The 13,517-nt window shown below is 32.2% G+C and overlaps 2 protein-coding genes across 4 annotated transcripts in view; one reads left to right on the top strand and one right to left on the bottom strand.

The window, feature by feature from the left end:
- On the bottom strand, positions 1-11,212 carry LOC148626257 (uncharacterized). Of its 2 annotated transcripts, XM_088570119.1 has the most exons (6): positions 10,879-11,151; positions 9,636-9,659; positions 8,705-8,815; positions 4,697-4,922; positions 2,069-2,152; positions 1-1,708 (listed from the first exon to the last, which is right to left on the bottom strand). In XM_088570119.1, the coding sequence occupies exons 1-6, from the start codon at positions 11,043-11,045 to the stop codon at positions 1,547-1,549; spliced, it is 774 nt and encodes a 257-aa protein (XP_088426245.1). In that variant the 5' UTR covers positions 11,046-11,151; the 3' UTR covers positions 1-1,546. The 2 variants fall into 2 exon arrangements, with proteins under 2 accessions (XP_088426245.1, XP_088426246.1); XM_088570120.1 differs by lacking the exon at positions 9,636-9,659 and having other exon boundaries at positions 10,879-11,212.
- The window catches only part of LOC148626258 (uncharacterized), a 6,710-nt gene continuing 4,276 nt past the window's right edge, over positions 11,084-13,517 (top strand). The window contains exon 1 of one of the 2 annotated variants that reach the window (XM_088570122.1): positions 11,084-11,205. Coding sequence is in view for 1 of the 2 variants with exons in the window: in XM_088570121.1 (XP_088426247.1) it covers positions 11,424-11,427 (4 nt within the window). In the remaining variant the exon portion in view is untranslated. Of the gene's footprint in view, positions 11,206-11,285; positions 11,428-13,517 lie in introns of those variants that run through there. The other variant, XM_088570121.1, reaches the window with a different exon arrangement.

The raw sequence follows: 13,517 nt of genomic DNA on the forward strand, positions 1-13,517 counted from the left end.
TCATGTTGCTACATTTATTAATGTATCAACTGTACAAAATATAGTATGTAGACATACATTGTGTATATAAATAAAACAAGGGAGTCTCATTCATAGAACAAGATATGGTAGCCCTGATCATCATACAAGTAGAATTCATTGTTAGAAGTAATTCATGTCATGGAAAACCAAAAACTGTTGTAGCTTAAGAAATTCTTATTGAAATTCAAAGAAAAAAATGTTAGCAGTTTCTTTCAATTGTTGGAACACCTTACAAGGCTGTATGACCAATGGACTCTAATAACACCCCCCACCCACCCACCCCCAGAAAACTGCAAATAAGTTGACTAAATTATATGTACTAGGTTTTAGTTAACATTATTTTTATCCCCATTTCTCATCCAGAACCAGATAACATGCAAAATATCTTGAAATGATTTACAAATGATCTTTTAGTTAAAAAAAAAAGAACTATTGAAAATGGAATGGAGTATTGTGGGAATATCTAAAACATGTAATGGTCATGATGGGAACACTTATGATAATTAATCAACTTACCTGAATGAAATGGCACCTTTTTTATAATTAAGACTGACAGTCTTTAACCTCATTTTAAAATTTATATCAAATGGTAATTACATGTATAGCCAAATTTTAAATAACCTGTGATGTTCATGATTTCCAACCTCTAAGAGACTTATGTATGAAGTGAAGAAAACCTGAAGGAAATTTAAATTGAGCAACAACCTCATCAATTATTCCAAGAACCATAAGCACTACAGAGATCTGGACAGTTTTTGTATCTAGACTGCAGCATAATACCTCAAATTCACTTGCATGGTAGATACATAAGGTAAAAATGTTCTCCTAAAGCAAATCATAGTTAAAACTTACCTTTAAAGAAAATGACCTTACTTCATACAAACTACTAATGTAAAGTAAAATGCAACCTTTGAAATGACTGCTTTGAATTCATTTAAACCTAAGAAATCTTTCCTGACACAATTACTTCCCTTGGCTCTGCTGTCAAACATACTACTATATAACTTGATTCATACCATTATGAAATTCATTGTCCTTTTAAGGCAACACTTACAATATAAACTGGAACTTGTTATGACGGAATGAATCATAAAAGTGGGTAATAATTGGGTAAAACTTATCACTACTGCACCATCACTCTCCTGATTAAATTATCAAACACATTAAAAATCCTATAAAACCACAAAAATTCTCTCACATTTCCCATTCATACTACTTTTTTCTATTCAATACTGCACTCTAATTATCTGAGTCAAAAACTCTTTTCTTCCATTCATTTCACACACTAACTCACACACACATATACACTCATGCCAGACTGCTAACAATGTTTTCTATAGCTCTTCAAAAATCAACAACTTTCTAGACCACTTTAATTCTCATACCCATAATTCTTTCTGCACATTCTCTCTACCGATATTTATGATTTCCTTTTATTTCTGGCCCTTTCCAACAAATCTGGAGCAATTCCTCTATTACTGAATACCAATGGACAATGGATTTCCAAGTAAAAAAAAAAGATCCGTCATTTTCCACCTAAACTAAATGACAATTTTGGTCGAGCATTTTTCTTGTTCAATATAACTTCCTGCTCACTTCGCTTTCTTTTTCTGTCCTCATCTTCCATTCGTTGTTTTTGTTCTAACATTTTTCGCTGTTCTTCAACAAGTTTTAATTGCTCTTCAGCCTATGGAAATAGAATATAAATAGATTCAAATAACACAGTGATAATAAATAAGAGTATGAATTAATTGCTACAGTACATTAATATTCAAATAGAATTGCACAAAGAAATGTGTAGTCTTTATCCTCAGCATAAAACATAAATATTGGGGAAAAAATTACAAATTTGACAAAAAAGAAATTATAGATAATTCAAAGCAGAATATCAAAATACAATATCAAAAGCCACAAAATCCCCTTGAGCAATAGATGAGAGATTTGGAGTGTTCAACCTCATGGCCATACTAATTATTATCCTCGAACATCTAGACATTCAAATAGTGGCTAGAAACCAAACTGTACGAAATGGCACTTTAGTCCTTACCAATTTCTTTTGAGCTTCTTCAATCTTTTTATTGTTTTCCTCCATGATTTTTTCTAATTCTTTACGTTTCTGACGTTCTTCTTCCTACAAAATAGGTTAAAACATGAACACTGCTAGCTTAAATCCCTGGACAAACACAATATGAAACTTCAATAAATTAGATAATAAAAGCTTGTCTAAAATAGCTACAATACATAATCTTTTTTTTTTACAATTTTTGTTTCAAGTAGCATGCATTTTTTGTATTTTTTATAGAAAAAAATGTATACACACAAAGTATTAACTCTTTCTGAATTCTATGTTGGAATTTCAACTACTGATAATGAAAAGCACAACTATTAAGTCAATGACAAAAACAATGTAAAGATAATGAACCAAACAACTAAAAAGATCCACATGGTATTTACTGATCAAATAGATGAATAGCCTGACCATTGGTTGGTTCATTGAGGTGCAAAAAAGACAATGCAACTGAAATAAATGACTATATAATATAATGTTAGTTGAAGCAGCATCAAACTCAAATTGCTGGGATTGTTTGATATTGCCTGCTACACTTACGTTCTCTGAAGCAATCTTCCACATTCTTGTTTTCTTCATGTTACCACAAACACTGTCGCTTACCAGTGAGTGACTCCAAATTTTTCCAAACATTTGGGATTTTATTAACAAAACAATTTTCGTTCCATTACACATTTATATGGTTCAGAACAGTATTGTACATAAATTTATGCGAGTCTGGTTGGTTCATGTTATCAAGTTCATCAGGGAGATGGGAGAATTTGTATGTTTATTTTGACAAGGAAGCCACATCCGTCCTTGACAATATTTCCATGCAACATTGCCAAGATGTTTCCACACTACCGAAAAATTCAATGACCCATCTCACCTACTGTCTGTCACATCACCTTCAGCAAGTATTTTTATTTAAAGACAACTACTTATGGCATCACTATAGAACCATTATTATAATGACTTGCACAGGAATTACTTATGTGGCCTGTATTGTTTTAAAACACTTTAAAACAGTCAAGTTGAAGCAAAGATTAAAACTATAAATTATGTTTTTGTTCATCCAACTAGCAAAAAGTCACAAAATAGATGCTACAATATATATTACAAAAAGAATATATAGGATTTCATCAGCCTTATCAAAAATTGCATCTATGACAAAGCTTTCCTAATATCCCTTTACCTTTGCTAGGTGTAATTTTCCCACTGACAATAATCTTTTGACACAGGAAACTTAAACTCAACTATTTATCACTAATCCAATATACATGTATTGTCGGTATTTCCAAAATCAATATTACCTTACCAACAGTACAAGCCACATCACAGTGAAAGACGGAAGAAAACATTTCTATACTTGCATAATAGCTTTATCCAATATTTTCCACAATTCTGCAAAAACAAATGGCTTATACCTAAAACAAATTTCCAAAATGGGATTTCTTATAAGTAACTTGTATGATAATGTTCTTTTCTATATGATAAAACCTGTAAGAAAATATTCATTATTCAACAGCCCAATCTTATATATCAAAATCTCTTTAACTGTCAAGTTTCTCCTAATAACATTGAAATTTGTAGTTCTTTAGATGCCAAGAAAACAATTTGGGATTATTCTTGTTTCCTGTAAGCTATCACTTGTTTAAATTTGTAGTACTGTAACACTTATCTTACAAGAAACAAGAAGATTGTAATATTGTGTAATATAGTATAAGGTTTCAGCATTTTAAATAAATGGGGGGGGGGAATTGAACCAATATGGAAAGAAACTGAAAGATTAAGAATTACTAGTTTTGAAAAAAATTTCCCCTATTTGAGAAGCAGTTCTAGTAGTTTCTGTTATTAAATAGGAATTTCACTACCACCACCAAACCATATGTCAACAATTTTAAATGAAATAGCTCAACATATAAGTACTACGTATCTTATAGTACTCGATGACAACTTTACATTCATACTTCGAAACTTGGCATCCAATTAAATACAGATATTTTTGTTCAAGTTCACTTTCAAACCAAATGGAGATTTGTTCATTTTGTAAATTATCAGGGTTTTTTATAATTTAAAACAAGGTATATGAAACAATAAATACTAAAGCTTCTGCCATGCTAAATGACATATTTTTTTCTTCCTTTAAAAGAATTTCAGATAAAGATGTTTGCATGTGGGAGATGTGTTATAAAAACAAATAAAAAAAACCAAACAAACAGACAAAAAATACTTGTAGCCATAATAGTCAAAATTTCAATACTGAATCTACATATATTAATAAAATGTGCTTTTGTGGATGAAATGAATGATGTCATAAAATTATTAATTCTGAAGTTTTTCTATCCTACTCTGAAAATATAATTAGTAAAAATAAGAGGTAAAAGCAAGGAAAATGTCTCATTGTGAGGATACCATAGCCGACCTCCATTCATCATATATAAGGAAAATGAACAAATCTGCATTTCAAGCTGCAATCTCTGAATCATAAGGAATTATCATCCATGAAAAAAATGCAAATGTTAAGGTAAAATGCATTAAATACATTTGCAGAAATTGTCAGCCTCATCCCCACCCCCTCAACCAGGAGTCTTGATGATTTATGTTCCAAATCAGTTTTGCTAGTACCTCCAGCTTGCGTTGATTTTCTAACTCTGCTTCTCGTTGCCGTTCAAGTTCTTCCAACATTTGAGCTTCCATGATTCTTTTAGCCTCTTCAACTCTTCTCTTAACCTCTGCCTCTATTTCATCTTTTCTTTTTTCTAATTCTTCCTCTACTCTTTTTGAAACTAATTCTTCTACCCTCCTTGCAACTTCTTCCTCAATAAGTTTTTCTTCGAGTTCCTTCTGTCTCCTTTAAAAATTAAATGTATTTAGTACATGTTATCTTCAAATTATATATTTGTGTTAGAAAACAATGGATAGCCCGTTACTAAAAAAATGTTAACACAACAATTATAACAACTTAACAAGAATCAATATGGTGAATATGTCAAAGAGACAACAACTTCAATAGAATGAAAAATGTCAGCCCTACTTAATTGGAGTGTATAAGGACTAATATGGATCAAAGCATGTGTAAATAAATTGATCAGTCCATTTTTCTTCATCCTTACTAATGGTACTATTTTTAGACTAGGGGAATTTTACTTTAGAACTATATTTTATCTACATTTGCATTGTGCCACCAAAAAAAAATGTTTTCTCTAGACACAGGAGAAAGATACACAACATCACAACAACATTGCAGTGTAAATATAAGCTAGCCATTTTATTTTCAATTCAGTGTTTTATTTAGCAAGTATCAGACGAAAGAACCATTGTTTTGGGGATTTTATACATGTTGTTCCGTAATTTAATACATGTAGGTAAATCAGTTTCTTTTTGTTGAAGAAAATGTTTAAATATTCAACCATGAGTTACCTTTGACTATAGTCAGCTTTGATTGGCTCACTATATTTTCATCAGATTAACTTCTCTTAAAATCAATTTGTAGTGAGACTAAGAATCTTATCAGCAATGTAGGGCCTATTCTAGAAGGGAAAAATGAACAAAAACTTATTGTTTGTGCTCACTTCTCCCATTTGACTTGACAGGGAAAATTTTTTGTACTATAGTATTTTGGTGTGTATAATGGGCATATTTTAATAAAGAAATCATTTCCAGAGCATGGGGGTGTGTATTATACATCAAAATTTGGCCACCAAATAAAATACTTTCGTACGAGAATCGACATTGCATAATGTAAACAAACTGTAAGTGAAATGTTACTGAATCAAAATTTATCTAATCACCAAAATCATCTTAAAGTATTGAGTTTTAAATGATTTCAAATGTCCTAATAACATGTTTCAGAAAAAAGTAGTACAATATTTCTTTCTTATAAAATATGGTTCAATATCAAAATGAAACAACTAAAAACCAAAAAATAACAAAGTCCTTTTGTGTGAAACCCTTTTGGACCGGAAGGGTATCGGGCATGTAATTTTTCAGCAGATTTTTGAAATATTCTGTTAGATTCCGGTTTTAAAAATCGTTTCTGCTCCATTCCGTTCCAAAGGTAACAAGCTCCGCCTACTCTCTATTATGATTCAAAATGTCAACAAAACAGCCTCTCAAGGAAAATTATCAAAAGTGCAATAATAAATGTAATTTTTGTAGCAAATTTGGTATCAGCATACAGGAAAATGATTACGGAATCGAATTAGGTAGGTGTGACATGCATAATTTCAACTTGAAAGTCGTTAGAAGCGGTTGAAGGGCGATACTCCGCGGTACCGCTAAACCTCCAACTTTTTGTATGGCACATCGTTCTGACCCCAACCCAACACATCAATATCCAAATAAAAAAGAGGAGGGTTGCAGGGTCAGAGGAAATTCAGACTATGTCATAATTATCCCAAGAATGGCCTCAGACTTAAATTTGTCATGGTCAACTGGTTTATATACATACACTGTATTCTCACTATTCTGAGTCGGTAATAGACAAGTTTCTCAGGCATAAAATAATTGCAGGCAGACAATGGTTGAAGTTATTAACCAAAGCTGACAACAATTTAACCCTTATAGTGATTTTTTAATTATGGTTAAAGCTCAGTGAGAACCCTGGTTAATATGAAACAGATCTTACTTTCTGATGTCAATTATCAAACTAAACTGGCACATTTTCAATTAGCAGTTAAAATAGGATTATATGTATAACCAGTGATTTTTCCTACTGTTTTTGAAAAGGGGCCTGGGGCCCATGCAATTGGGAAAAAAGTAAAATTGCTAATTTGGGAAATGACATGTAAATGAGAAACACTACAGTTCCCTCAGTATTGAAGAGTGCAGATCTCCGTTGGAAGACCATTTGGATACAACAGAGACTGAAGAAAAGTTTGTACATGTACACCTCTCATCAAAAATTCATTTTAATAATGCATATTGTTTTCCTTTTTCATTAGTTTTACACATTAATAAAACATTTGTCATTTGAATCATTTAATAGTATATTAAAATTGTTTTCTTTCATGTTGATTTTGTTAAGCCAAATGAATCTAATTTCCAACATTTAGCACTTTCAACTGAGCTCAGTTTTCAATAGAACTCAGAATTATGAGACATTGCCGCGCCAGCCATTGAACTGCCCTGTCAGAAATATTCTATTAACGTATTGTATGGGTCATATTTTGGCTTGTCTGTTTAAACTTTTTTTAGTTCCCTTCAAGCGCAACGATAACACAGAATTGAATAGATTGCAATGCAATGATAATGGCTTTGATTGTATAAGGAAAACTAATGAAACATCCCGAAAGATGATACAAGTGTAAATAAACTAAGTATGATACGGAAGAAAAAAAAACATGACCATGATCTCGAGGCGACCGGACGTCTATGGACAACTGGGAATTTTACAACCAATAATTGGGATTTTTAGAGCATTTTTCTCATTGGGAATGGGGCCGAAATTTCAGACCTAAAATAAGGGTTGGAAAATCACTGATAACAGTAATTTACAGATTGTAAAAATCAAAATTACCTAAACAGAGGAAAAACTTTTGAATTGCAAGGACCAGCAATGAAAAATAAGGAATTTATCTTGCTGTAATTTGTGGGACAAATAAAAGGCATGTGGGAACTATTAATAGGATCACTGTAGTGTTTGGAAATTGTTTTAAAGATTATGTAATCTATGTTTGGGATAAAGCTATTCAGAGGTATATTGTGCATGTACAATGTATTAATACAGTAAGTTATGGGAAACAAAAAAAAATAATACTATACATGTAATACATAGTATAGTGCAAGGGTGCGGAAATTTTGACAGCCCATGCCGGACATTTTATCAAACTTCAGCAGACTTTTTGTCAGTATTTTACATGCTCAGATCCAAAATAAACTCTAATAACATTAGTATGTAGTTCTTTTAAGATAAATATTGGAAAGTGTGTTATTTCATCACATACTCTGCCGTTTACAAAATATCAGAGCGAGTGACTGAGTTCAGTTCGACCACATATGGACGTTCTATAACATGTAAACAAAACATTGTATCTCTCTGACTTTTTCATCACATAGGCAAACAGCCAAAAACTTCCGATTAATGTTGATTATTTATAAAAGAAAATCGCGAACACATTTTCTATATTAATTTAAATGGTCTGTTGACTTCTGTGTTTAAACGATTACAAACTATGTCTGATTCGTAGTTTCAGTTCCATGTGCTTTCGTTACCTCTGAAAGATCGGCGGGAAAATAGTGGACTTGTCAATATCTTTACTTAATTAATCAACTAATAAATGTATGAAGATTCTCAAAGTTGCTTCAATTAATTCGTATACGCAATGGAGCTGCATGTGTACCGTTAATTCAATTATGCAATCAACTAATCAGTTACAGGTGGCTGCACATCGGCTGAAATTGACATGCATCTGTCAATTAATTTCCAATAAACAATTAGGAGACTGGTCAACAGGATGTTTATATACTAATAAAACCATGCAGACTGTAATTTTTTATGTCGATATTGCCAAATTGTCTCCGGTCATTTGCACTATTTGTCGGTCAATGACCAGCATTTTTGACCATTTCTGGATCCATGGTATAGGGTCATAATATCATAAATGAAAGACTTATATCTTATGAAAAGCGTACTGTAATCTTTGTCTTTCCAACTCTAACTTTTTCTCTTCCTCTTCTCGTCTCTTTGCCCGCAATATGAGATCATCATCACTACTGGAACTGCTTGAAGATAAGGAGCGTTTTCTGCAATATTTCAAAAACTGGAGATGATTTCACAGGTGGAAGTTAAATAGCAAATTACAAGTATATAGTAAAATAAAATATTTTAAGTGTATAGTAAAATAAAATATTTTAATGGTACATGTAGTAGGTTTCTAGATTTGAAAAAGTGAAAACCCTCTAAATATAAGAAGGGAATCAACACTGAAAATATGCAATAAACATGCACAACACATGTAAAAACCTAATTGTACATACAAGAATGTGTTTTTTATTGAAGTCGTATGTAAATTCAAACTGCACATGTTAAAAAAAAGTGAGGAATCAACAGCGAAGTATAAAATGCATATGACTTTTTTAAATGTAATTTCCGGGCAGGGATTAAAATTCTGTGTGAGGTTTCCTGCCATTTAACATCTTCCCTGTTTCTCCTTCAGCCTATTCTTGATTTAAACTTTTTATCCACTCTCTCAATGTAAAATTAAGGTTTTAACATGCCTGCTATTGCTGGCATATCGAAATTTCCTAAATTTACCTTCTTGAGTGGAGATATAATTTCAACTACTCATTACTGAAGGAGAATCGTATGTATGTACGATGTAAATGTTGTATTTCCAGTAAATTAACTTAGAATACATAAATGTAGGTCATCTGACATTGTTGCAAGTAAATTGGAGGGGCTTTAACCCTCACGAAATAAAAGTTACTTGCACGATTTCTTTTGTCAAAACAATTCTTTTGCTAGCTGTATATTGCAATTGTTGATGATGAACGTTGTTATGGATGATACATTGTATATGTATCTCAACCAGCATCAACAGAATACCTTCTAAAATAGGCTTACTTTTTCGTATAATCAAACACAGCCCTGAAATTAACAAATAATTCTAATTATAAGGGGGGTTATTTCAAGTACCTTTTTGTCTCCAGTTTTTCTCTTCAAAATAACAATAAAACAAAGCACCCTCAAAATGTCAAATAATTATTTCCACATAATTTAAGTTAAGTATTTTGAATGTTGCCAATGGTCTGTTGAACAGTTCCTAATTCATTCTGTACATGTAAGTAATCAAATTTCTATTAACACTTTTATTGGAAAATATTTGTTGTTATAGTGGGTAAACCCCACTCTGTTGGTCCAAATAATAAGCCTCCAACAAAAAATCAAAACAACAATTGATGGACATGTTTTTTTCTTAACATGTAACCAGGAAGTTCTTCTATTTAATTTCAAAAAAAAATTATTATGATTGTAAATGCTGAGTGGGTGAATGACAACGGTAATGAGTTGCCATTTTTGTTTTTTCTTTTTGCCTAGTTCCAGTGCAAAGGTGAAATTCTTGGTCACTTGTGCATTTAATTATCACGTTTTTAGAGAGGAATGTCTCCTACATGTACATAGCTGACCATTATGTTTATTTTATTGTAGGTTGAAAATCAATATTAAAATACATGAATAAATCTAATTTTAAATGCATTCAAGGATTTTTAGAGTGTACAGTAAATCACAATGGCAAACTTATAAGAAGAAGAACACACAATGTACCATATGTGGTACTTTGAGCTGATTTGAATATATTTGTAAGTTAACACCTCTGGACCTGACCTTAATGAGGTATGATCCACACGAACAGGCCCATGTTATTGTTACAAAAAATCTAATTTGTGATTGCTCCAGAAATAGGTTTAACCACTACTGGTCAAGGAATAGTTCTTGCCAACCAATTTTTTCTTTCCTCTCCTCTGAGCCAAGTTCATGCCAAAATTTTTTTTTTAAATCTCATAGATTGTTGATATTTTACTAGCATACAACAAGTTTCATTGAGGAATAAAATTTTGGTGAACATGATAAAATGTGCACCTGCATCAAGATAATTGCAATGTTCGCTAAGGCATTTTTTTAATCTGGCATTTCTGTGGCAAGAAAGCGACCAAGCAAAATAAAATTAGCCCCCAAGATAATGTAACCACAATCCGAATCATGATGAGGCTTGTAATTATTTTCTGAAATTGCGATACTGACTATTCGGAAATTATTGAAGTACAACCACTACACGAACCAGTGAAAACATACAAAATGTATATACCGTTCGCGTTCATGTCTTCGTTTACGATCCCGTGATCTCGATCGGTGGTTCCTATGCGATCGAGACCTAGACCTGGATCGTGATCTTTTTTTCTTGTGCTTGCTCCTGTGTTTGCTTCTGTTTATACTGTCTGCTCGGCTTCTGCTCCGACTTCTTGACCTTCCCATAGCAAAAGATTGTTTAAATTACTGTCAACTTAACCAAACTACACACATCTGCACACATTTAACAACAAAATGGCGGAGAACGTCCAGCATAAATATTTATAATGACGTCACTTCCTTTTTGTGGTTTCTGGGCTTTCGCATCAAAGATCGTTTGAGAAAGGTTTGTAAAGATGAACAGCACTAGATCTAATTTTGGAATTTCAATGTTTTGTCCAAGAACACCGCTTGTGTAACAATCAACATGATTTGTTGCATTCACAGTTACTTCCCTTTAATTGATAATGACGACCAGTACCAAAATGGTCATGAAAAAAGTGGAACGGAAGATCTGAATGGGTTTTTTAATCCGAGATTACATGTAAAATCAAACACATTTATATGGGTAAGTGACACGTGATGAATTAATCTGATTTACTAGTTTTAATGTTCATATTAAAAGAATAAAATTATTGCAAACAAAAATCTGTAATTATACCAAACTGATTCAAGGGAGTGCATGATATACATTCTCTGAAGTTTAACCAATTGACTTTGTCGTTGTTTTGACAATGAAATGTGTAAAATTATTCAATTTGCAGTGTTTCTTTTTGACATCTATGAATTATCACCCTTTCCAACAGGGTGCAACAGAAAAGTATTTTTATAGGGTAGATTAAATAATATTAGCAAGTCGTTCCCACAAGAAAATTATATCGTTCTCTCAAGATACTATGTCGTTCCCACAAATAGATATGTGGTTCCCTCAAGATACTATGCCGTTCCCTCAAGAGAAAATGTCGTTCCCACAAGATACATGTATTTTTATTTATATTATATCTTGAGGGAACTAAGATCGATTTCTTTTGGGAACGAAATAGCATCTTGACGGAACCACTTAGTATCTTGAGAGAACGACATAATATCTTGAGGGAACGACCTCATCATGTTATATTGAGAGAACGACAAAATATCTTGAGGGAGCAAGATAAGTTTCTTGTGGGAACGCGGACATAATTTCTCGAGGGAACGACATATAATATTGAGGAACAACATACCATGCCCAGGGAATGACATAAAACATATTTTTGCATGGTTGTATTCTGTTCTAGCTGTCACCGTAGATTTTTGAGGCATCTGTATTTAATGTTAAAAAATGTTTAATTCTTTTCATTCTGGTGTCTAGATACATGCATGATTTTTTTAAAGAGTTCACTTGATATGATAAACGTTTCTGTTTAAAATAGAATCAGACTATGTACATGTAACCGATTTCCGTTGGACACTTTTGAGGCATTAATTTTGGTCTACTGCAGACTTCAGAAAACTGCATGACAACAGCACTGAATGAGATAATTAGCTTTGTATAGAATATTGTGTGGAATTAAATTATTCCAGTTTAAACTTTTTTGTATCTATAATACAGAGACAAATATTTTGTCACGAATTTAACTATTTCAGTTTAAGCTTTTTCATACAAATCAAGACATACAGACTGTATCTAGAACTGTTTAATGTGATAAAATGTAAATACATGTAATTACAATGTAGCTAAGCTGTTATTGCATCACTCTGCATCGATGCGGTCATCCTTGTCGATTTTTTTTCTCAAAAAGACCCACTAATACCAGCCGACAAATTAGTTTGAGGGTCTTTATTGTCTATATAAAATGTATTAATGCGGTTAGTTGCTTTAACTTTTTAATTTATTTTTCATAATACTTTTTATTACTATTTTACAAACATGCATCCAACCGATTCACCAATGTTGAAAAATATATGCACTATTACATAAAAGTTAAACATGTATTTGAATTTCCGTCTCTCCGTTTTCCTCTCCATTTTGCATAGTGCACCACAATATAAAGAAAAATGATGTGGCAAGCTGAAATCCCTTTGAAAAATATGAACCCGTATTGACTGTAAAATGGCAACGGAATCTTAAGAAATATGATAACGGTGAATATAGACATACATGTAAGATAAAACAGTAGAGGCACCATTACAAGCATCTTAAATTTAAAAATCCATGTTACTACTAGAATATCAAAAATGTCGGAAATAAGACCAAGAAAGACTCGAATAAGAAATACCCCATCCATTCTGTGATCTGTTGATGTGATGTCTGCAAATGTCTTCAAGCTGTCTATAGCTAAATCTGAACACTCTTTATTTTCCATTCCACAACTGAGAACTTTGATGATATTTGTATGTGGCTTATAGCATTAATTGTCAAGTTAACACAAATCCAATATCTCTACTGAAATTGTTTTGTCGTGCATACTGTTTCAACTGATCATCACAAATAATACGCTCCTCGTGTATGATTTCATTTTTATCCAGACTGAGTATCTACGGTTTCGGAATTCTCAAGTTTTACAGCATCGATGTTCATGAACAGAACTGGTCCCAACTTAAATTTTATTTTCTTCCTTGTTCGCTTTCTCCAAATAAAGTGACAAATAGTAATATATTCAAATACCGAAAAAAGATAAC

Source organism: Perna viridis, chromosome 2 (genome assembly GCF_037379345.1).
Source record: "Perna viridis isolate PV_CMFRI_1.1 ecotype Kerala chromosome 2, ASM3737934v1, whole genome shotgun sequence".
Lineage (NCBI taxonomy): Eukaryota > Metazoa > Mollusca > Bivalvia > Mytilida > Mytilidae > Perna > Perna viridis.